Consider the following 24144-nt stretch of genomic DNA (forward strand, 5'->3'; position numbering starts at 1 on the left):
ATTGTTGTTCTTTTGGATTTAAAATGCATAGATAAAATGAAATGTGCTCTCAGAATGATTTAAATGTTTCAACAACAGTTGTACTTGAATGAAGGATTGATTTGAATAAGTATTAAATTAATTTTCACATACTGTTAATTTGTATTATTTTTTCTTTCATTTTTAATATTACTATTGTTTGAATACCTTAAGCTTTTTCTCTTTTTTCTCTCTATCCTTACCTCACATATCAATTAAAGGCAGTGAGTGTAAATTTACAGCTATCGGATACCTTATCGAACGTGTGCATTGAAAAATATATAATGATTTGTAATTCTTGTTTCAAAAGGTTAAAATAAAAAAATTAAACAGACTCATGTAAAAGCTAATATTTAGTTACCAGATTACAGAATTGATCTTGATTTATCAAATGCTAGTAGCTGTGTTAATCTCTGAGAATGAAACACTGTCAGAAAATGGTGGGTGGGTGCCATCTGCCTACGTGGCTAATTTTTCATTGGGGGTTTAAATTTGTGGTTTGGGGCAACAAAAAAAACCATGAAAATTGGTCCCCACAAAAATTGATGATAATACAGTACCAGAAAAGCTTATATTGGATGGCTTGTCCCTCATCGGTCACCCATCTCTCTTTTAGCACAAGTTTGTAATTCTTATTCCTCCTAACCCATTTGGAGGATTGTAGGATCGCCATGAAACATTACATGCACATTATTTCAAGGTCCAGCTTGTCCTTAATGAAAACGGTGTTGCTTAGATATCTAATATGACTGCCACAGTGGCCATCTTGAAAATCTTGTTGTCACTACTTATACTGAATATATATTCTTATCAAACTATAAGATTTATTATGGTATCTAGTTGGTCCGAAGTGAAAATGGTGTTGATCTGACATTCGGTATGGTCACCATGGCAGCCATTTTAAAACTCTTACAATTTGTTCTCTTGCTTAATGGAAAGTCGCCTTGAAAATTATATCTTCTGATGCAAATTTTTTTAGAAGAATAATATTCAAACCAAGAAAAACAAAATCTTGGGTTTTAATACCACAAATTTGATAACTTGGAAAGAATATTTTTTTTAATTGTTTTATATCTTTGATGCCCAGTCACAGGAGTTTACACTTTGTTGTATTTTAATAATAATTTATTTTGTGTAAAAAAAATTATGTTTGCAACAGCTGTTGGAGAATACTTATAGTTTTGTAGAAGGGAACAATTTATCACACCCTGGTGTTTTTTTTAATTATACCCATCCCTATGATTCGATATTTTATTACCCTCTGTCTTGCTGTTTATCCATCACTCTATCCATCCACCAGCAACTCTTTTATCCTCCTAAACTGCTCTTTGGAAATTCACCAGACATGGTTAATAGATTGTGGGCCCCCATTGACTGGTTGGTCTAAGGCAGTAGCCTTTACAGACGACTGCCATTTCACCGCTATTTGTATTGGTTTGAGTCTCAGCTTGCCCAGTTTTGCATGGGTTGTGTGGTCTTCCTGGGATTTTGGGCCCAGGTTCTTCCTCCACCAAACATAAGGCTACCATGTATAGTCTATCATATGCTGATAAACTTAATTAAAACCAAAAAACCAAATCATATCACATAGGTTGCCTAAGTGGTAGTCTCCTGCAGGAGGGGTGTAGTCACTTTGTCCCTTCCCTATGCATTTCCAGAATGATTAAGAGTTAAACCAAAAAAAATTAGTGACATTTTTTTAAAATAATTTTTTCCTCCAAAACTTTATATTTGCAATCATTCCAGGAAAACACATAACATATATAAAGGATTTATTGCTATGGTTCAGGAAGCATGGGACATCACATAAAGTGTCAAGATTTTCAATGTTGAGTCATTGAGGTTGCTGTATTTATATTTCTCACAGAGCAACTGTTATCAAAAGATGAAAAATATAATTTTTGAGCTTGACATTTTGTTCCATTCACTAAAAGTCACCTAATGTAAAGTACCACTTTAGTAATGGACACAAATGTACTGAAGAAATTACTGGTACGAACTCCCAGAAACAGTCATGATTCTCAGCCTAAATATATCAGCATAGATACCTCCCATACCAGCAAGTTCAGTATTATTAATATCAGTGAACTGGATCATTGGTGCATGATTTAAAGTTTTGCAATCATTACATGATTACTCAGGGTTAAAATAAGTCTTCAGGAAGTAGACATTTTACATATTTTCATATCTTTGATTTTTAGCATACAATTTTATTAACATTGTATATTCCCATATAAACTGATTCTGGACAATTTTGTTACAGATCTTTCAAGCCCTTCTTTCCCCTTCTAAACTGTCATGCTACACCTGCTGTCCAGTTATGGGCTGTTTGGGCCATACAGCATGTCTGTACCAAAAATGGTAAGTTCATTTTTGCACTGATTGTTTCATTTGTATCGCATGGCTTTTGGGGGGTATTTTCCATATGTTTTTCTTTATTGTATGAGTTATTACAGCTTGTAACACAAATTTTTCACAGGTTAAAGAATAGTTTTTCACTTGTTCATTTGTTATCTCAAAGGTTTTTACTCGGTTGTCTTTGATGTGGAAGAAAAAAAACAGAATAGGGATTAAACCATGAATAATGGATGCGCATCTATTCACCATTTCATGAACCAGAACTGAGGGATATACTCTTTGACTGCAGATTTTATTTGATTCGTTTGTTGATGTTCTGTGGCACATAAGAACATTAAAGAGTTTTTAGTACAATGGTAAAAGGGGTAAAGTGCCTAGTCCTGAGATGCACCATGTGATAGAAAATTCATCATATTTTCATAATATCACATAGTCTGTACACTTTGCTTATAGTGTGTGCAGTTTCATATTTTTGATATTTTAACATGTGAACATATCATTTGATGTGTTTCTGGTTGGTCCAGATAAGCCCATGAAATTATTGTGCAGTATTCTCTTTACTGTTTAGCTGCCATCATGGGGAAACTTTTTTAACCGCACCTTCTGGAACGTTTTGTTGTCAGTAAAGAGTTTTAAATGCTACATGTATTACTTTGCTGTAAATAGTAGTAGCAGAGTGGAAAATGTGTATCTTTGGATCACTAGTAAATTTAAAGAGAAATGTATGGAGACCCCAAAATTTGGATACTAGGTAATCAGAAAATATTTTTTCTTGTTAGAAAATAATGTCTTACCTGCATAGTGAATTATAGTCACTTTTCTAGCAGCACTGGTAGCATCATCAACACTGTTTATATTTTGCATCATACTTTTTGAAAGTCAGATATCTTGTTAATTAGTTGCTGCATTCAGATGAAACTCTTTAAAAGTTTATGCATGGATATGCATAGAGTTCCAGTCTTGTCGGTCTGACTTACGTATCATGGTCAGAACATTCTAATTTTGTGTTAAAGTGTTGGAAAGTCAAATATATTCAACATAGTGGCTGCATTCACCTGAAACTGTAAGGTTAGTCTTCCTACAAGTATAGAGTTTATAAATTGTTATATGTGAGTTCATGTCTTGCCTACTTAAGCATTATGGTTAACAATGTTCAAACTTAATGTAAAAGTCAGATATAGGCGTTATCCTGATAAATATGAACATCATATACAGGGTTTATCCTGACAAGCATGAAAGTCATATATCGGTGTTAATCTTGACAAGCGAGAAAGTCAGATGTAGGTATTATCGTGACAAGCATGAAAGTCAGATGTAGGGATTATCGTGACAAGCATGAAAGTCAGTTGTAGGAATTATTTTGACAAGCATGAATGTCAGACACGGATTGTCCTGACAAGCTTGAAAGTCAGATGTAGGGATTATCACAACAAGCATGAAAATCAGATGTTGGAATTATTTTGCCAAGCATGAAAGTCAGATGTAGGGATTATCCCAGCAAGCATGAAAGTAAGATGTAGGGATTATCACGACAAGCATGAAAGTCAGATGTAGAGATTATCCTGACAAACATGAAGGTTAGTTGTAGGGATTATCCTGACTAGCATGAAAGTAAGATATAGGTGTAATCCTGATAAACATGAACATAAGATACAGGGGTTATCCTGTCAAGCATGAAAGGCAGACACAGGTTATCCTGACAAAGAATGTAAGTCAGATATAGTTTTTATCCAGACATAAACGAAAATCAGATACAGGGATTATCCAGTCAAACATGAAAGCCAGATACAGGGGTTATCCAGACAAGCATGCAGATACATGTGAGAAAACCATATTTTTTGGAATACTCATTTATATTTAACAAGATCTTAATGAAAAGTTCCACCTATGAAAATTGACTGTACTTCTGATTGTAACACACTGACATAACTGTAATAAATTATGACTTTTGACTTGTCACTATGGTAATTAAGTAAGTTTACTTTTTTGTGATAGCAATCCTTACTGTGTAACTTCTAAGGCCATCATAATTACATCATTGATATGACGCAACCTGTTATCTCAATGTGTCAAAGTACAGTGGACTCTGGTAGAGATTATATCTAAGATGACTCTGAGTAATAAAAGATAAACATTTTTATACTATTGTAATAATTGCAGTAATGAAAAGTACACATTGTTACACAATTATGTTAATTGCAGTAATAAAAAAATAAACATTTTTATACTATTGTAATTGCAGTAATGAAAAGTACACATTTTTACACAATTATGTTAATTGCAATAATAAAAAAATAAACATTTTTATACTATTGTAATAATTGCAGTAATGAAAAATACACATTTTTACACAGTTATGTTAATTGCAGTAATACAAAAATAAACATTTTATACTATTGAATAGTTGCAGTAATAAAAAAGACAATAGTTTTATATTATTGTAATAATTACAGTAATAAAAAATAAAATCTTTTATACTGTTGTAGTAACTGCAGTAATAAAAGGTAACATTTTTTTACAATTGTTATACTTTTTATACAATTGTTATACTTACAATTAGAGCTCTGATGCCACTAGGCTGTGTGGGTGCATTAATCATGCAGTATTGACCATCTATCACTCAGTATGACATTAGCTATGTGTGACCATCTGACACTTGGTATAAAATTACTGTATCTGTAAGTATAAAAATAGCTATGTGTGACTGTCACGCATTATGAAATAGGTATGTGTGATCATCTGTCACTCAGTATAAAAATAGCTATGTGTGACTGTCATGCATTATGAAATAGGTATGTGTGACCATCTGCACTCAGTATAAAAATAGCTATGTGTGACTGTCACTCATTATGAAATAGGTATGTTATGACCATCTGTCACTCAGTATAAAAATAGCTATGAGTGACTGTCACTCATTTTGAAATAGGTATATTATGACCATCTGTCACTCAGTATTAAAATAGCTATGTGTGACTGTCACTCATTTTGAAATAGGTATATTATGACCATCTGTCACTCAGTATTAAAATAGCTATGTGTGACTGTCACTCATTTTGAAATAGGTATGTTATGACTATCTGTCACTCAGTATTAAAATAGCTATGTGTGACTGTCACTCATTATGAAATAGGTATATTATGACCATCTGTCACTCAGTATTAAAATAGCTATGTGTGACTGTCACTCATTATGAAATAGGTATATTATGACCATCTGTCACTCAGTATTAAAATAGCTATGTGTGACTGTCACTCATTTTGAAATAGGTATGTTATGACCATCTGTCACTCAGTATTAAAATAGCTATGTGTGACTGTCACTCATTTTGAAATAGGTATATTATGACCATCTGTCACTCAGTATTAAAATAGCTGTGTGTGACTGTCACTCATTTTGAAATAGGTATATTATGACCATCTGTCACTCAGTATTAAAATAGCTGTGTGTGACTGTCACTCATTTTGAAATAGGTATATTATGACCATCTGTCACTCAGTATTAAAATAGCTACGTGTGACTGTCACTCATTTTGAAATAGGTATATTATGACCATCTGTCACTCAGTATAACATAGTTATGTGTTAAAGCTCATGCAGTGAGCCTGAATGCCCGGAAATACAAATCTTTCATGTACAGATAATCTTAGCAAAGTGTGGCCTTGTTTTACTTTGTAAGATTATCTGCTTTAGTCTTGATTATCATGGTGATTATTTTGTTTGCCTGTGTGCCTTTTCGATGCATCTTTCATACTGGGGGCCCCGAGTGGCCGAGTGGTCTAAAGCGCTCACCGTTCCGGATCACTGCCATCTCACCTCTGTCTGCACATGTTCGAGTCCAAGGCTCGGCTAGCGTGGGTACGTGGGAAAGCCTGCCAGTAGCTTCTCGTGGGTCGCTGGTTCTTTCCTGGGTTTTCCAGGGTTCTTCCTCCACCAGTTATACTGGCCACCATATATGGCCTATGTTGTGCTGAAAAATGGCGTTAAACCCTAGAACAACAACAACTTTCATACTGCATGACTGCACATGACCAGAAACCCATTCAAGTGTGCTGAAGTCAATGATTGGTGATAAGTTTACAGTTTCCTCTGCCTATACTTGATACTTTAATCAGGATAACAGACATGTTATTGATAAGTAGGAGGCTGTCAGTATTTAAGATGTATTCTCTGGGGACCTCTGATTGAACAGAAACAATTGAAGTTTTTTAGGATTGGAGTCATTAGAACTTTGCGTGTGATGAAGCCCTCAAAGAACAAGAAACAAATCTGAGTCAAAATATCCAAGGCCGTGGTTGTGTTAAAGCTAGAATAACTTACCATGCACATCCCTGTCCATGCTACAGACTGTGAGAACAGTTTCTCTTCACAGACTTACATTCAAACTGCATTCAGCAACATATTAAGTTTTAAAATGTCAGCCAGATAATGTTAATACATCTAAAAGGTGAGTCTGAAAATGTCAACAAAATAATGCTAATACATCTACAGGGTGATTCTGAAAATGTCAGCAAAATAATGCTAATACATCTACATGGTGATTCTGAAAATATCAACAAAATAATGCTAATGCATATATAGGGTGATTCTGAAAATGTCAACAAAATAATGCTAATGCTTATACAGCGTAATTCTGAAATTGTCAACAAAATAATGCTAATGCATATACAGGGTGATTCATATGAAGATTTCAGTTTCAACAGAGGAATTTATACATTAAGAGAAATTATACCACCTTGTAATTTCCTGACTCTTTCCCTTCCCCTGGGTGTGTGTGTGTGTGTGTGCAGGCTCACCAACCGAACCCCTCCCCCCCCCATAGTGTCCACAAAAAAAGTACATGACATCTTGGGAAATCATTAGCAGTTTACAATCTGCCACATATCAGCCTTCTTTCAAAGGCAGAATTCTGGGGTGAGCTCAGTAATTGTGTGACAGTGAGAACAAAATTTACTCACTAACTTTCACTTTTCTAAGTGTACTTGAAATGAGCAATCAGTTATTTTTATCTTGCACAAATTTGGTGAATTTTTAAATACTCATTCTTATTGTTTAGGTATAGTCGGTAACTAAGGCACTATTTCCTGTACTTTTTGTTGTAATGTCTTATACTTAGGGAAAGATATCATATTTAAATAAGTGTAGCACAAGAAAATGCAGATGTAACTATTCATTTTTAAGTGATTTTGGATTGCTTGGACCCAGAACTATGTAAAAGTATAAATTTGTTTGAAGCTAAACACTCACAAGCAATCATTCTTAACAGCAGTCTTTATGTTCATATGAATTATGTATTTATTCTTATTCTTTTTATCATTATTATTTTTGCACAGGCCACAGATACTGCCTAATGCTTCAGGAAGAAGGAGGGTCAGCACTCCTTACAAAATTAGCTGAAGATTCACAGACAAATCATGATGTGGTCTATCTTATCAAGAAGATTCTGCAACTGGTGAAGGAAAATGTAAAGTAGAACATGGAAATACATGAACAGCTGGTGAAGGAAAATGTAAAGTAGAACATGGAAATACATGAACAGCTGGTGAAGGAAAATGTAAAGTAGAACATGGAAATACATGAACAGCTGGCTTGGAGAAGTACTACAACACTATAAACACTGTTATGTCAACCAACTAAATCTTGTTTGAGATAGAAATTTAAAAAAAATCAAAATAGATTTAATTTATGTATGTTTCAGTTAGCTTTAGATTGAGAAATGCTGCAAGAAGAAAGTTTGAAGAAGCTGAGTTTTATTTTTGTGGTGCATGTTCAGAATATATTCAGAAACATATGGGATATTTGCCAGAAGGAGTATTTTATGGCATGTTGGATAGATGTCAGATAGACTTTGAATACTATTTTGTAATCCTTCTGTCAAATGACAGTATAAATAATAGATTATTCCAGTTGTAAAGTATGAAATTTAGAGGTAGTTGAATTAGTTGTAATGCATTGAGAATTACAGCATTATAAGATTACACATATAAGAGCTCACCAAAGATATAGTTTTCAATGACTCCATGAAATGTTGTACAATACTGTTTGATTTTTATGTTGATACAACTTGCTTTCAATTGTATGGGATTTATGTTGTTCATGCAGTGGTTTCAAACATCTGTGTAAAGTCTGAATAAAATGTTGAAAATGTCACAGAAATATAATCATTTTTTAATTAATAAGGACTAGGCATTGGTGGAAAACGCTTGATGAATATACCACCAGCCAATGTATTGCCCTTGAGAATGCCCCATACTTTTCAAAGAAAAGGGAGTTAAACTGACAATTATCTACATAATGTTTAATTAGTGTGCATTTTCAACCATTACCCCATGCTTTTATGTGCTTTAGTCTTAAAGTCATTTTGCTTATGCATGACAGATGTTTGTTTATTTTTCTTTTGTTATTTAGAAAATGCAACACTTTATTATTACATTGTTTAACATGTTCATGTTAACTCTTGTATTGTTACGTATGCCCATTTACAGAGAGTGTAAGCTCTGATATGATATTACATATTGACCAATGCATCTATGCTCTCTATTTCACATTTGTGATACGAAGTAGACTGCATTGACCCTAATGTCGTGATGCATTATATAACAACAGATCTTGGTCTGTACTGTAGGTTGAGCAATTTAGTGATACACCTTTATTTGTGGCACTTGTATCGTGGTCTTATAGTTTTATACACACAGTTTTGTTTCCTAGTGTTACATTGTTTTCTGGATTTAAGAAAATTATTATATATGCATGTATTTTACAAAATGTTAATATCCAAGCAATGGATAAAATATTGTTATGCCTTGAGATGGGGGCATCAGGTGTTTAGGAATTCTGTTTGTGCATGTGACTAGGTGATACATTTTTCCCAGCACTTCTTGCTCAGTAACTCATCATCCAATTTACTTCATGTTTGGAATGCCATATGATCCCCTTCTTTCATTACTACTCCTCCTCCAGGGTAAGGTCAGGATCAGGAAATTGTGACCTATTTTTATTCAAGTTTTTATCACTTTTGTTTCCATAACCCCTCTGCCAGTTAACTTCATGCAGCAAACACACCACTTCTTTCATGTTTGGAATATAGCATTATTATATAATCAGCCCCACTTACCATTACACCCATCTCCATGTCAGTAACAGTCCTGCCTCTGGATGGGCTCATGGGATCTGTAATTCTATATGTGACACATTTTGGTCTGTTTTTTTTACAGTGCTTCTAGCTTAGGAAAGTCATGCACACTTTGCTTTATATTTGTAATATAATATCATAATATAAACTCATTCTCTACTTCCCCCTCAGTGTGATGAAAAATTATGATGGGGACACATCTTATTTATAATTTTATTTATTAAAGTTTATGTTATCACAATTATTTTTATAAACTCCCTACAAGACTGACTTCATTTTGACATATAACAGCATTACACTCCCCCTTTTTCCCAGTAACACATCTGTTTCTGGGTTAAATCTTTTTTTTATATATTACTTTCAGTAAACCCCACACTTGATTCACCTGGTATTGGGAATATATTATCACTCTATCCTCCTCTCTCATGCCCACTCCTGCCCCTGGGTGGGGCCATATTTTGATCTGAATTTTTGTTCAAGATTTCTTTTTCATGTATATTTCCATAACCATTTCACTGCATGTTCAGAATATAACATCACACACCTTATGTAGTTTACTACTTTTATGTCCTGGGTCTTATCCCTAGGTGTGCCAACAAGGGTTAATGATTTCTTTTGGCAACAGTTTGATTCCATCACTAATGTTTTAATTATTTATTTAAAATAAGAATCTTTATAGATCTGGAATATTGTATGATTCCAAACTCCTTTTCTTCTACATTCCTGTAGTCCCTTGGATTTACTTCCTGGACAGAGTCATGAGGTCAGCAAGTAATATACCACTTTGCATAATTTTTTTTTCTAATAGTAAGATGACACCTCACTCAGTTCAAAACACAGTGGGAATAATATATTATCTCATATTTCTCTTTATTTCTCTTATATTGTAACTTCTCTTACTCTCTAATCCTGTACCATGGTTTCCCATGGGCTATAACACTGAGTCAGTAAGTAGGGCTTTTTGATGATGATGAATTTTATTGTTGTTATTTCATTAGCACCTCATCAAATTTAAAAGCACATTTGGAATATAACATGGCCACATTCTTACCTGTCACCTTGTAGCACACCATCTCTTGGCTTGTGTACTTATATCATGCACCTGGAGTTAATAAGTATGTCATAGTTTTTTTCACCCTCTTTTGACACACACACACACACACACACACACATATATATATATATATATATATATATATATATATATATATATCAAGACCTTGTTCTTACAATTTCCTGTAGCATTCCTAACCTTAAGGCATGGCACTGGGTGGGGAGATAGGACCATCAGGTTATGGCCTTTGATATTTTGACAGCTTTTGTCAGGGGTCTGTGTTTCTTAAACATAATTCTTATTTAAAGATTGCCATATGCAAGGCTTTTGAAAGTGTATGATGCATTAGTATGTTTTACTTGCACCTAATCTTTAAAACTACAAACTGTCTATTTCTTCAAAAGAATTGAATGGAATTTTTGGAACAACAGTCTCCCTGATTGTGAACACTAATATTTTATTTATATATTCTCTATGTCTTTTTTTTAACTACTGAACTTTCCAGTATGTCATAATCCATATGAATCATATATTAATCAAGAGAATCTTCCTAGATGAACTTGCAGTGAAATTCTTGTTGTGTGTTATCAGAAGAGGTTTTATCATAAACAAAGCACATGCCAAGTGTAAAAGATTTCACTTCCAGGTCATTGTCAGTGCCGGATTATTATTGTGTATTGTAGACAAGATCAACACCATATTGCTCGTATTTTAATGAGTAAGCATTTTCTTTAAAATCAGTACCAAGAACATTTTAAGAAATTTTTCACAAATGAAAACTTATCTCTAATATAAATAATTTATGTCTGAGAATCAGTTTGAAATGAACAAGCGGTGATGATTTATTTTTAATATCATTTTAATTTTTAATATAATTTTAAATAAATATGTTAATTTAAATTACTTTTGAAAGGTATAAATAAACTTTTCCAAAATAAATCAAAAGTATTAAACTGTCAGATTGGTAAGTACAGTATGGTGTGGTATGTGAGTTTAACACCATTTTTGAACACATGATAGGATGTATATTGCAGTCAGTATATTTTTGGAGGAAGAACCTGGGAAGGTCAGGGGAAGAAACACTGACCCATGGGAAATTACTTTGAAGCTTTTTTAGTTACCCACATTAGCTGAGCTGAGAGTCAAACTCATGCAGTCAGCATCAATAACATGGAAAGACTACTTGGCCCCTATTAAAGTTTAAAATGTAATGACACTTAAGACAAATGGCACCTGTGCAGCTTGTAGCATATTTCAGGGGCAGTGAAGCATGATATCCCACTGTGATTTTTGAGGCAAAATGCAGTATACCTGTTGAAATTTGTATGGTTGTAAAAACTGAAGAAATGCTGATCAGTGCTATGTTACAAGTTTATTATGTCAGACATACTACATTTTATAGCAAAAATGCAAAGCATTTCAGTGTCAAGGACAAGAAAAGAGAAAAATAGTTTCATGAAGGTTTTACCTAGTTGAGCAGTGGTATTGATCTCTTTGATGAAGATCTAAGCAAATTCTTTGAGGTACAGTGTTGTTATTTAACTAATCCTGGTGATCTCTGCCAGGTACATTGGACATTTCCTGATGAAGCCCTTTTATCACCACCTGACTGCTGGTGAGTATAAGCTAATCAAACACTTCTCCCATGTTTCCAATATCAGACCAAACCTGAAAAGAGATAACACATTTCTTTATTCTCATAGCTAAGATAGCTGTAGGTAAAGGAATAAAAATGTGCTAAATATGGAGATTTCAAAATGATATGTAGTACGCAAGAACATAAAAGAAACATTATATAGTGATAGAAATATAAAGCATTGACCATGTATTTATCCCCAAAAGTCACAAGGGTTTCAAGACATTTAAAAAAAATATCTTCAGCTATTTAGAGGTCGAGTTACTACGCTAAATGAGAAACACAAACTGTCATAAATTTGATGGTGTTGGTACAAGGCTGGGGTGAGTTTGATCATTTGCACAACAATTAATACATAAACATATTAGGGAAAGTTGATTGGCAAATTACAAAGTTAAAAGAGAATACCATAAGTTAGCTAATTTAATAATGAAATAACATTTGGATATTTAAAGTTCCTACAGCCTGACAAATTAGCTGTAGATACAGTTAGATCTAGATCTAGACGAATTAACTGTAGTTAAATCTGTATTTTCAGCTAAATGTGAAGATAAATACATTTTTCATCCTCAAAAATTCTGAAATGAAATTGACATTTCTGCAGGATGGTTTCATTTAAATGTTCATGGTACCCAGGGAAGGCATATGCCAGGGTGCTCTGGTCACTCACAAAGTTTGTACTTAAAGATTTCAAAATTCTAAATTGCATCTGTGGATGACTACTATGCATTAAAAGTACTTTCCCTGGGTCCCAAGTATGATGACTAGCATCAGGCAACAATACTGTAAAATGCTTCATGAGAACCTAGCAACAGTTTACATTACAGTGCTGTGCTTTGTCAGTCAATGTCTTATGCGAAATTGGCAATAAAAAGGAATGTATTTTATGTCAGATTTACTTCATTTTCCTGTTTTCCTACAACTAATACAGCATGGGGAAAATTACATTGAATTATATGCCATTAACAAGCAAGTATATGTCTTTTCACACATTATTCTTTGACAGTTTCAGATGGTTCTCAGAATGTGCAGTACAGCAGTCATCATCACTGTCCTCGTGAAGTACCATATAACTATCTTCATAAATATTTATTCTATGCTATAAAAGCCGATATGTGTTTTACAACACACCATCATAAGCACAAAAATTAACTAATTAACTGCTTGAAATGGTCCTGGGTTGCTGAGTGGTGTAAGACACATGCCTTTACAGATCAGTGACATCTCAACTGTGTTTTGGGCTCAGCCAATGTGGGTATATGGGAAAGCTTGACAGTAGCTTCCTGTGGGTTGGTGGATCATCCTGGGGTTTACCCAGGGTCTTCCTCCACCAAATTTACTGGTCACCATTTATAGCCAATCCTTTGCTGAAAAATGGTGTTAAACCCATGTCAACAACAACATAACTGTTTGGACCCATATTAATTAGTATAATGAACTGCAGTCATAGATATCAGCAGTAATGATGTCTTCATTAGTTTTAGTTTTTAAGTGAGGAAATATTGAAAACAGTAATATGAAAATCGAGTCCAAATACAAAAAAATATTTGAAATGACTGAAAAATGACCAAGACAATAATGGTTCTCTTGTATTTAACTGTGACCTAGATACCCTAGGCAAAGCATGAGAAGATTCCATGTATACACCACAACAATTCATTAGAAATACATCTACAAAGAATAAACATCATAAGTGCAAATTTAATTACAAAACCATCAGTTGATAAGATATGTTATAAAAAAAATTCAAGCATGAAAAGTAGTAAAGGAATGAATTTAATTCCTTGTTCAAGTTTACTAGACAATAAGCTGAAGAGTCTCTAAGAAGAAATTTGCCTCCAAAGTCTTTAACAAAGTCATGAATTCTTTGACTCTATGGATTCCCTACCCCATTGCAAAGCTGCAATATATTCCCTATAATTGTTATTATTAAGTCACAGACCTGAAAATGGTATGCATAATAACTTGGCAATTTTTTTAATGTTAAGATCACATGGGTGTATGCAAGAATTTGCCCTGAAATTTGAACCATAAATTAAGTCCTAGTGTATAGATTCTAAGACTCAAAAACTCCACCAAGAGTTTAATTTGATATATTCTTGTGAAAACATTGATATACTGATAGTTAGCAATACTTGTACCAGAAATCATCCACCTGGATGATAAATGAAGATGTAGACAAATAAATAAAAGTCCACAACTTTAGTCAGGGTCGGATGCAGATGTGGAGGCTGATCTTAGGGTGACTACATAAGCATTCAATTAGCAAATGTCGCCTAATACCAATACACCTTAAATGATGCAAAACTAAATGTCAAGCTTCTTACTTTTTAAATCTTCAATTAAAGTTTGTAAAGTTTGTAAAGTTTTAATTTTCTTAATATCAATGCAGTGTTGGAGGAATTTTCAGATTTGGGGCATCAGTATTGTGCACCTCGAGAGATTTAATGTGCCATGTATCCCCCATTTAGGGACCCTGACATGATTCAGGGCACAGTTGTTTCCCTGTACATTCTCTACATTTTGTTTTCCATTAGTGAACTTTCCAGAGTGTCAGAACCCAAATTATATGTTAATTAAAAGTATCTTCCCAGATGATCTTGATTTATCATAAGTCATCCATCATTTTTTGAAAGACTGAATTATGAACAAAGTACTTTGCCATGGGTTGCAGATTTTCACATCTTGGGCATCAGTGGTTGAATTCTGTGCACTGCACACTGTGGTCAAAATACACAGAGAATCATAATACAGTATTATACAAATGTTCTTAAAATGTAAATAATTTCCTTTAAATCAGTACCAGCAATTTCAAAGTTTAAACCAGAGTACCACCATGATTAGGAAACAATATTTGAAAATTAGACAAGGATTACATTCATGTGTATTGATCATTGTAGATTTTCTGTAATGCAAAATGAAATCGAGCAGGTAGTGTTGCAGTCTGGTGATAATTAAGAGAATCCACCATATGGCACTAAAACAGTGATACTCTTCCTTACTGCAGCCTTGTAGACAAAGGAATGCAGTCACCTTAACAAATATAATTGCTTATAAGATGAGTCCAACTGCAAACTGCACAGATCCAGATCAGCCATTGCATAGTGTGCTGGCAGATCTGAGTCTGTCTGTGAGGAATAATCTGTAGAACAAACAACATTTACCCTAATCTGCAGGTGCATTATGCTATGGCAGATCAGGATCTTTGTTGTTTGCAGTTTTAATAGACTTATAGGCGAGTATACAGTACATGACTATTTGAATCAGATAGTTATCAGTATATGTACCCAATATTAAATTTAGATGATGTTTCTTACATGTAGTTTTTTCCTTCATCTGGCCATCCATCTTGTTCATTAGTATTAAGACAGATACTAAATGTTGCATTTTTTGCAGCCAGTTGCGAATTTTTAAAATTAAAAAATGTAATGTTTTGAATATCATGAAATTCAAAAGCATGTCTAGAATGTAAGAAACGTTTGGAGCAGTCAGTTACAAACTATAAGCAAATAGATATTTTCTATTTTACTGATGTTAAGCAAAGTTAACCTGAATATAACATTGGAAAATCAATGAACAGAAAAATGCAACTTACATCATATTTAAATTGTCAGTGTCAATATTTATATTAAAGTTAATTTTCGACTGTTTACTTCAGACCATGCCCATATTCATTTGTATAAATGTTTTTTTAAAGAAACGTTTTGATGTTTTACAATCAGAGATTTAATTTAAGATAACTACCAGTTTTTAAAGCAATTGGGAAAGTGATATGATCAGCTAATAATACTAATAATGAGGACTTTGTATAGCACCTAATCTTTAGAAGCTCTAAGCACTTTACAACATTAGACAACACCTATAAGATAAAAAAACATATAATGATATGATTACAAAAACAGACACCATGAAATTAGAAAACATAAAAAAACATGCTGAGAATATTTAAGGTAGGAAACATTACTAGGTCTTTAAGTTCGTTCTTGCAGTCAGAATAAGTGAGTTTTGAGAGCACTCTTGAATGGGATCACTGTGTCTTTGTGTCTAAGTTCAGTGGGCAATTCATTCCGTGTTGCTGGGCCCTGGTATGCAAAAGAACACTGTCCATTTTGTTTCTTGTAAGCATGGACAATTTCATTGGCTGATTAAAACATGCTGCCAGCATTGATGTCTGTTTCATTTGCAGATTGGGACATGCTGCCAGCATTGGTGTCAATTTCATTGGCAGATTGAAACATGCTGCCAGCAATGTTGTCTGCTTCATTGACTGATTGGGACATGCAGCCAGTATTGGTGTCTGTTTACAAAAGTGATGTTAAATTATAATCTTTCAACCTTTCAAGTGGGGCCCCAAGTGGCCCAGTGGTCTAAAGCGCTCTCTGTTGCAGATTGCTGCCATTTCACCTCTGTCTGTGTGGGTTCGAGTCTAGGGTTCGGCCAATGTGGGTATGTGAGAAAGCTTGCCAGTAGCTTTTTGTGGGTCGGTGGTTCTTCCCGGGTTCTTCCTCCACCATTAATACTGGCTGCCATGCATAGCCTATCGTGTGCTGAAAAATGGTGTTAAACCCAACAACAACAACAACAATCATGCTTTTGATTTGATTTTGAATGATATCATAAACTTTGAGTAAAATTTTTTAAACTGGACAAAATGTCTTTGTATTTTTGCTTCTACAATGTTTCTGAATGCTTTATATTGGTAAAAATGATCACTGAAATATTTCATTAGATCTTCATATACCAAAGACCTACTAAAAATGTAAGAGAGTCTGGTTAAACAGGTAGCCTTGAGTAGAACCTCAGTTATTTTAGCTTTTAGGGGGCATGGAAATAGTTAAGATAATAAGAAATCTGGATAATCAAATAAGTATTTGGAGATTTTTTAAATTGTTTCCAGCATGTGCATGATGTTGATTCAGATGAATAAAAAAATTCAATAATTAGGGTCAAACCCTGCTTTCACTAAATTTCTTAAACAGTATTCTCAATTGAAATTTTGCATTATCTTCCTTGTAGTTCTTACAGTGTTGGGATTTTTATCAGATAATTAAAAAGATGACAAAAAATTGACTAATATTTTTGAAATTGTTAAGGAGTCATTTTATTTTTGAAAGGCAAGAGTTGAGATTTCCTCAGATTTCATCACGGATGAAACAAGACTCTTTTCAGAATATTCAATATATTGTGACTTCTCTTTAATTCGTAATGCTGAATCTTAACTGAAGAAAAAGATTTTTTCCAAAACAATCAAAGCTTTTACAAAATCTAAGTTTAAGGAAGAGAAATGGAAAAGATTAGTGGAAGTAGATTCAGACAGGTTTCTACTGTAAACATATTTCCAATATTTGGAATAGCTTGAGGAATTTATGAAAAATTATGTAATCATCTGCACCATCCATGATAGCCTGGTGATTGGTCACAAGAATGAAATAAGTAGGTACTATTTTATTTGATTGACATGTTGCTACATCCATGATAGCCGGATGATTGGTTAGTTGAATGAAATAAGTAGGCAATATATTTGATTGACATGTTGCTGCATCCGTGATAGCCTGGTGATTGGTCACAAGAATGAAGTAAGTAGGTTCTATTTTATTTGACATGTTGCTACATCCGTGATAGCCTGGTGATTGGTCACAAGAATGAAATAAGTAGGTAATATGTTATTATGTTTGACTGAGATATTGCTACATCCATGATAGCCTGGTGATTGGTCACAAAAATGAAATAAGTAGGTAATATGCTTCACATGTTGCTACATCCATGATAGCTTGGTGTTAAGCCACAGAATGAAATAAGTAGGTACTATTTTATTTGACATCTTGCTGCATCTGTGATAGCCTGGTGATTGGTCACAAGAAAGATATAAGTAGGTAATATGTTTGGTTGACAGGTTGCTACATCCATGATAGCCTGGTGATTGCTCACAAGAATGAAATGAGTAGGTACTATTTTATTTGACATGTTGCTACATCCATGATAGCCTGGTGATTGCTCACAAGAATGAAATAAGTAGGTAATATGTTTTTTTCACATGTTGCTACATCCATGATAGCCTGGTGATTGGTCACACGAATGAAATAAGAAGGTGCATAATTAGGTTGATTTATGTGTTATGACATCCATGATTTCCAGACAGTTGATTACAGGAATGAAAAGAAGTACTGGGTTAGTTGATTGACATGATGGTACATCCATGATGATCAGGTGGTAGATTACAATAATGAGACTAGCCAGTTCTGATTATGACAATGACGGTGGTGCATTCCTGGTATCCTAATGATGGATCACACGATTGAGACAGATTGTTTAATGAGATTGATTGACATGGTTGAATATCCATGATAGTCCAGCAGTCTTGCAAAGAAATGTGATAAGAGATGCAAAATTTAATTATTTGATACAGTGGTACATTCTTGATAACCTAGCAATTGGTCACATAAATTAGAAAAAGGTTTGCAAAGTTCGGTTGATTGACATGTAATGTATCATTATCTCTATGTATCATTATGTATCACTGTAATGTATCACTATCTCTGCAAGAGACATGAATAAGGAATGTTATTGCATGGAGCAGGAATTATTAATAATTATTAAATTATTATTTCAGTTATTTTTTTTTATTTTAAGTGTTGTTTTGCATTTTGTGTCATCAAACATGTAACAAAGAATATTGTGCTTATTATTGTGGAATGTATATCATAACAGTAATATCATTGTTGAAATTAATGTATATTAAAACAGTAATATCATTGTTGATGTTAAGCTATTTTCAGATATAATATGTAAATGTAAATAACAATGTGTATGTGAAAGATAATGTTTTGAAATGTGTTATTTGGTCTACATCATGTTCAGTAATTACGGTATTTGTACATGTTGCAAACAAAGTTGGGCAGGGATCATATACTTGAGTCATCTTGTCTGCCTTCTACAAGACTGTTATATGCCTGATGTCTCATGAATACTTTGAGATACCTTATTTAAACATTGGTATGCTTTTTATCATGATTTGACAATGTGTCCTGTAAAAATAGTCTTTTTGATCAGGTATTTTATGAGTTATCCCCATTTTTATTACAGATTGTTTCCATCCATCACATTCAAAGAACTGGTATTTTCATGGAACTTGGTATGCATTTATATCATGAAAAAAGTTTGTAATCCATACTAGATTTAACTTTGTCAGATTAGTACCTTTAGAGTTATCTCCCTACTGTTTTTACAGTGTATTTACATTTTATATCTTTGTTGATGGTATTTTCTGTAAGCACTTGCTTACTGATCAAAACATTTAGCTAAAAGGATTTTGTTAAGTCTTAGAAGTTCTGTTTTTACAGGACGATAATCTTATAGTGTCAGCTTCTTAATTTTTTTTTTAAATTAGGGTGAAGGTATGTAAGCTTTATTGCTTCTTCTGAGTAATCTATTCCTATTTAAGCTGTATTTAACTTGCATCTTGTTTGATAAATTAATTTTTTGTACCTGCAGGTCAAAAAGTAAGTGCTTTTCTGTCTGTATAATATGAAAAGCATGTAATACAGAGTACTAGTCTAAATATTCTGCATTCAGTATAGTGTGCACATTTTATTCACATGTCAGTTCCTATGAAAGTTATACACTCACAGCAAATCTACTGGTCTTAAATGTTAATTTAAAAGTACATTTTGCTTACATTGTGAAATTGTTTGAGATGAAGAAGTTAATCTTAGTTAATTCGAAAGTTAGTACAATCAGGCAAGTGGAAAATGTTTCAGTAAGAATTGTTTATTATAGCATGCTGCATCCATCAAGAATTTTGTTGGATATAATGGAACTTTGTGATTGATATGCATTTTTATGTTTGCATTTTATTAACTTTGTCATGCAGTTTTTCCTTTTTTGTTTATGTTGGATGTGTATACACCCATGAATGTGTAAGTACTCAAGGAGGCTTATCAATAAAAACATTAGTCAAGATTCTATCAGTATTGCAGTTTAAGAAAGGAATTAGACTCTTATTCAAGTTTTATTAAGTGGAGATGCTTTAAGAGGCAGTTTTTGTCTCTGGGAAAAATAGATAGAATGTGTTTGTTAGTACCTTATATTGGATTTACATTGATTAGTGTAGAATGAAAGGTTTGCAAATACAGTCAAATCTGTCAATATCAGCCATCCATGGGTAAGGGCAGAGCTGGCTTTTGTACATATGTGACCTTTGTACAAAAGTACACTTTTTAGATTCTTTTTGAATAATTACCATTCACTGAATATCATTATTATTATTATTATTATTATTATTATTATTATTATTATTATCAAGTTAGATTTATGTGCACTATTCAACAACATCATAAAATGAGCATATATGTTGTTTTGTCCCAAATTTATGTTCCACACAAGACTGCTGTTTCCTGCTCACTTTAATCCGTCATAATTAAACCATCACTAACTTAAAATAATCACTCATCTTAGTATGTTTTGTGCACCATGACAAAACGTTAATTCATTGCTGACTGACAGCTTACCTGTGATTGTAAAATAGAGGACTGATTCTTTGGTCAGCCAGTTTGTATAGATTAAGCTTGGAAACATATAACATGAAAACAATATCTAGATAAACCAGTCGCTCAGCACACGCAGATCCAAAGAGATTTGTTATGTGAGAAGCCTATGAAAAATATGGAATTGAAACAAGTCATATAAGGCTATTCTTTGTGACCCATGAACTGAAACTTTGCCTGCCTTTACAGCCAAATTTTAAATATTAAATGGCCCCATGACCTTTATGAAAAGGGATGCAACTCTTATCTCTTAGAGATGAACTCTGTAGTCAAAGTCATCTATAATATCTTGGTTTTGCTTAGCAATCTCTTCAATTTGAGCTCCTCAGAGGCTAATTTTTGTTGTAACTACATGACTGCCTTTTCCACTATCCAGTCAATGCATTGCTTCAACCTCTCCTGTATGGATGAAAACTGTCTCACTTTTGAACCTGGCTAATTGGCACCTTTCAGTTAGGCTAGCAGGATGACTGGAGTACAGTGTGTATAATCAAGATATGAAATGCTTACACATCAGTTCAAGTGATATACCTTTATCTAAACAATACATTGCTCATCTGTAGTGTTCTTTTTTGGTTTATACCAATTTTCACTGAAAAATTACTTGTCTTTTAAATATATTCTTTTACAAATTTACACCCATTTATCCTTCTCCCCCACAATATACTCCTTACAAGATTGTTGCTTTGCATGACTGTGAGATTGGAGAAGTTATGTCCTATAAACACAGAACAGACACAAAGTGGAGGTCAGCAAATCAAGCAGCATTTAATGTTTCCCACCTATCTCATCATCTCCATTAAGTGTTGTGCTGAGTCTAGGGGGAAAAAAATCAAGTCATTATTTATTAAGGGTAAACATGGACCAAAATGCAAATCTGTGCATGAATACCATTTAAAAAACAAGAATGATTATGAAAATTGACCATTTTTTACAGATTTACTTTTTTATGTTTTAATCCTGATTTCTTCCCAGTTCTAATGTTTGGAAAATAAGCACTGATTTCTTTTGGATATTTTAAAATATTTTTATTTAAATAAAAACCCAAAGTACAGAACACTGCTTATGAAACAAAATTTAATTTGCATACATAAAGTGGTCACTGAACAGTGTTGGAAAGGATACCATTGTTGGGGAGGCAGAAAGCAGATGATCATTAGACACAAGATATTTACATGTAGGAAATGTGCCAGTGGGAAATTAGAAGGATTTTTTGGACCAGATAGCTGCTATGCACAGGTGACCATTAGACAGGTTTGACTGTATGGTAAAACCTCTCAGATTGGTTTGGGGGAAATCAGGTTTTAATTGGTAGATGGAAAATTTGAACAAACTTGAAGGTGGTATTATTTTGGGGGATGGTTTGACTATATAGTATAGGAAAATGGATCTGATTCAGCAAAGTTTACAGTTATAACAGCACTATGTAACAAATTTTGGTCTTGGTCCTAATAAGATTATGTTAAATGGATTGCACTAAAATATTTGCAAGTACAAATATGTAGTGGTATGGCCATTGTATAAGGTTAACATACCACATGCAGAAGTGAAATTGTTTTACCTGCAATGTTGTTTTTAATTGTTGGTAAGAGTTATTTTTCATACATAGCAAAATACAGAAAATTGTAACTTTATATTTTGTTTTGTTTTACTTGAGAGGATTTATCATACAGGTGTATGATTTTTACTGGCAGTTAAACATGAAAGACCACTAAAAGAATTTCCATTCATTTTGCTTTTAAAAAAATCTGATTCAGATTGAGATAATTAAAAAAGTACCCGTCTGTATTTTGACTGAAGGTTGTTGTTTTCCAAATTGTATGAAGTAAATAAATCCTCTTACATGTAGCAAATGTTCTGATTTGTTTGTGCATGTGACATTGATTCTCACTCTTGTCTTTCTTTCTCCCACAGGCCACTTTCTGAGGTTACATAGTTAGGATAGTCAGATCATACAGGTCACTAGCCACCAGTCATCTCGTACCGGTCGTTGACCTTTCACTGGTCATTACACAGAGGCCTCACGGTATGGGGATAGGGATCGGACCGAGGCCCCCCCCCCCTTTCCCTACTCTACCATTACACTTAGTGCAGGATTAGGAGTCTTCCCACCAGGTTCAAGTTGGGAAAGGAGTCGGATTGGTACCCGCCCCTTCCTTAGTGAATCCTTATGGGATGTGGGGGACTCTACCTCAGGGTTATTGGTCCTTTATACCTCCATGTGCTACTGCCGCGGTTAGTGTTTTGACCATCACCTCGTCAGGTGGTACCCACCAGGAAGGTTGGAGGCATAGTATCATCCAAGAAAGATAAGTGGTCTCGTTTTCCATCTTTTACCCACAGACTTGTGTCCGATACCATCTGGCTCACAATCCAAGAAGACCCTTTCATTTGGAAACGATCTCTGGTGCTCGACTGCAACCTATTGTTTCTTCCTCACTCTGCCATGATTGAGGAAATATCACAGATTTTCGACAGGCCCAGACGTTGCTTGGCGTCATAAGAGGTGGTCCATTCCTCCATCTGTCTGGATACAAATGGAATCTGCTTCGAGTTACCGGGTACATTACACGAACTGGCCTACTTAATCTCCCCAACTGCACGCTGGTTTGTCCCAAGTGGGTATCTCAACTGGAGTTCGGGCATGCCTTCCCATTAATAAATTGAAGCTTTTGAGCATAATGCGCGATATTAGTCACATAAGTTTCTTGTGCTCATCAATTCTCAGCTTCTTCATTTTGTCTGCCGAAGGAGGCTGCGGACAGCATATCATGGCATGCGCTTTCTGTCTCAGTGGCGTTATCTGCTGATCTTTACATCCGCCTTGACGTTGCGTTCGACTCTTCGAAGGTCTATCCCAACCACAGCAATAACCTAAAGGTGATTCCGTTGGAAGCTTGAACCCACTTTGGAGCACTCATCCCTCCCAGTGGCTTCACACGATCTGAAGGATCATGAACATAGATCTTTCATACCTGATCCAGACCCAATGCAATCGGCCATGAAGCGTACAAATGCGAACCGCACACAAGGGCCAGCCGCAAATTTCAGAAAAACAGCCTCGGCCTCAGTCCAATCCGGAACCTCAAATGAAACATACTCCTCGACTGTTTGGTTCGAAACGCGATCGCCGACGAACCTTTGTGAGGAAATTCTCTAACCAGCCTTAGCAGGAAGGGGGTGGGGTGTAGCCCATAGAGACTCACACCATCTCCTGTCGTGCATTCGTCTCCCAAACGTCCCATTAGGTGCTTGTTTAGGCCTCTTTTCAGAGGTTTGGTGAATCATCACGGATGATGGATGTGTCCTTTTATTTGTGAGGAAGGGTCATCGATTCAGTTTCGGGAACAACTCCCTCTCTCAAGTTACCATATGTTCTTTCACCAGCCCATTCTGGTGAAATTAAG

General features: G+C 34.3%; 1 protein-coding gene across 1 annotated transcript in view; it reads left to right on the plus strand.

Moving 5' to 3' along the window:
• The window catches only part of LOC149807265 (protein zyg-11 homolog B-like), a 72708-nt gene extending 50118 nt beyond the window's left edge, over positions 1-22590 (plus strand). Inside the window, exons 14-15 of the mRNA XM_089964194.1 lie at positions 2282-2379; positions 7706-22590. Of these exons, the coding sequence (XP_089820320.1) occupies positions 2282-2379; positions 7706-7845 (238 nt within the window). The 3' untranslated portion in view covers positions 7846-22590. The remainder of the gene's footprint in view (positions 1-2281; positions 2380-7705) is intronic.
• The last annotated feature ends 1554 nt before the right edge of the window (positions 22591-24144 follow it).

The sequence above is a fragment of the Sinohyriopsis cumingii genome, chromosome 1 (assembly GCF_028554795.1).
Source record: "Sinohyriopsis cumingii isolate HCF-2022 chromosome 1, ASM2855479v2, whole genome shotgun sequence".
Lineage (NCBI taxonomy): Eukaryota > Metazoa > Mollusca > Bivalvia > Unionida > Unionidae > Sinohyriopsis > Sinohyriopsis cumingii.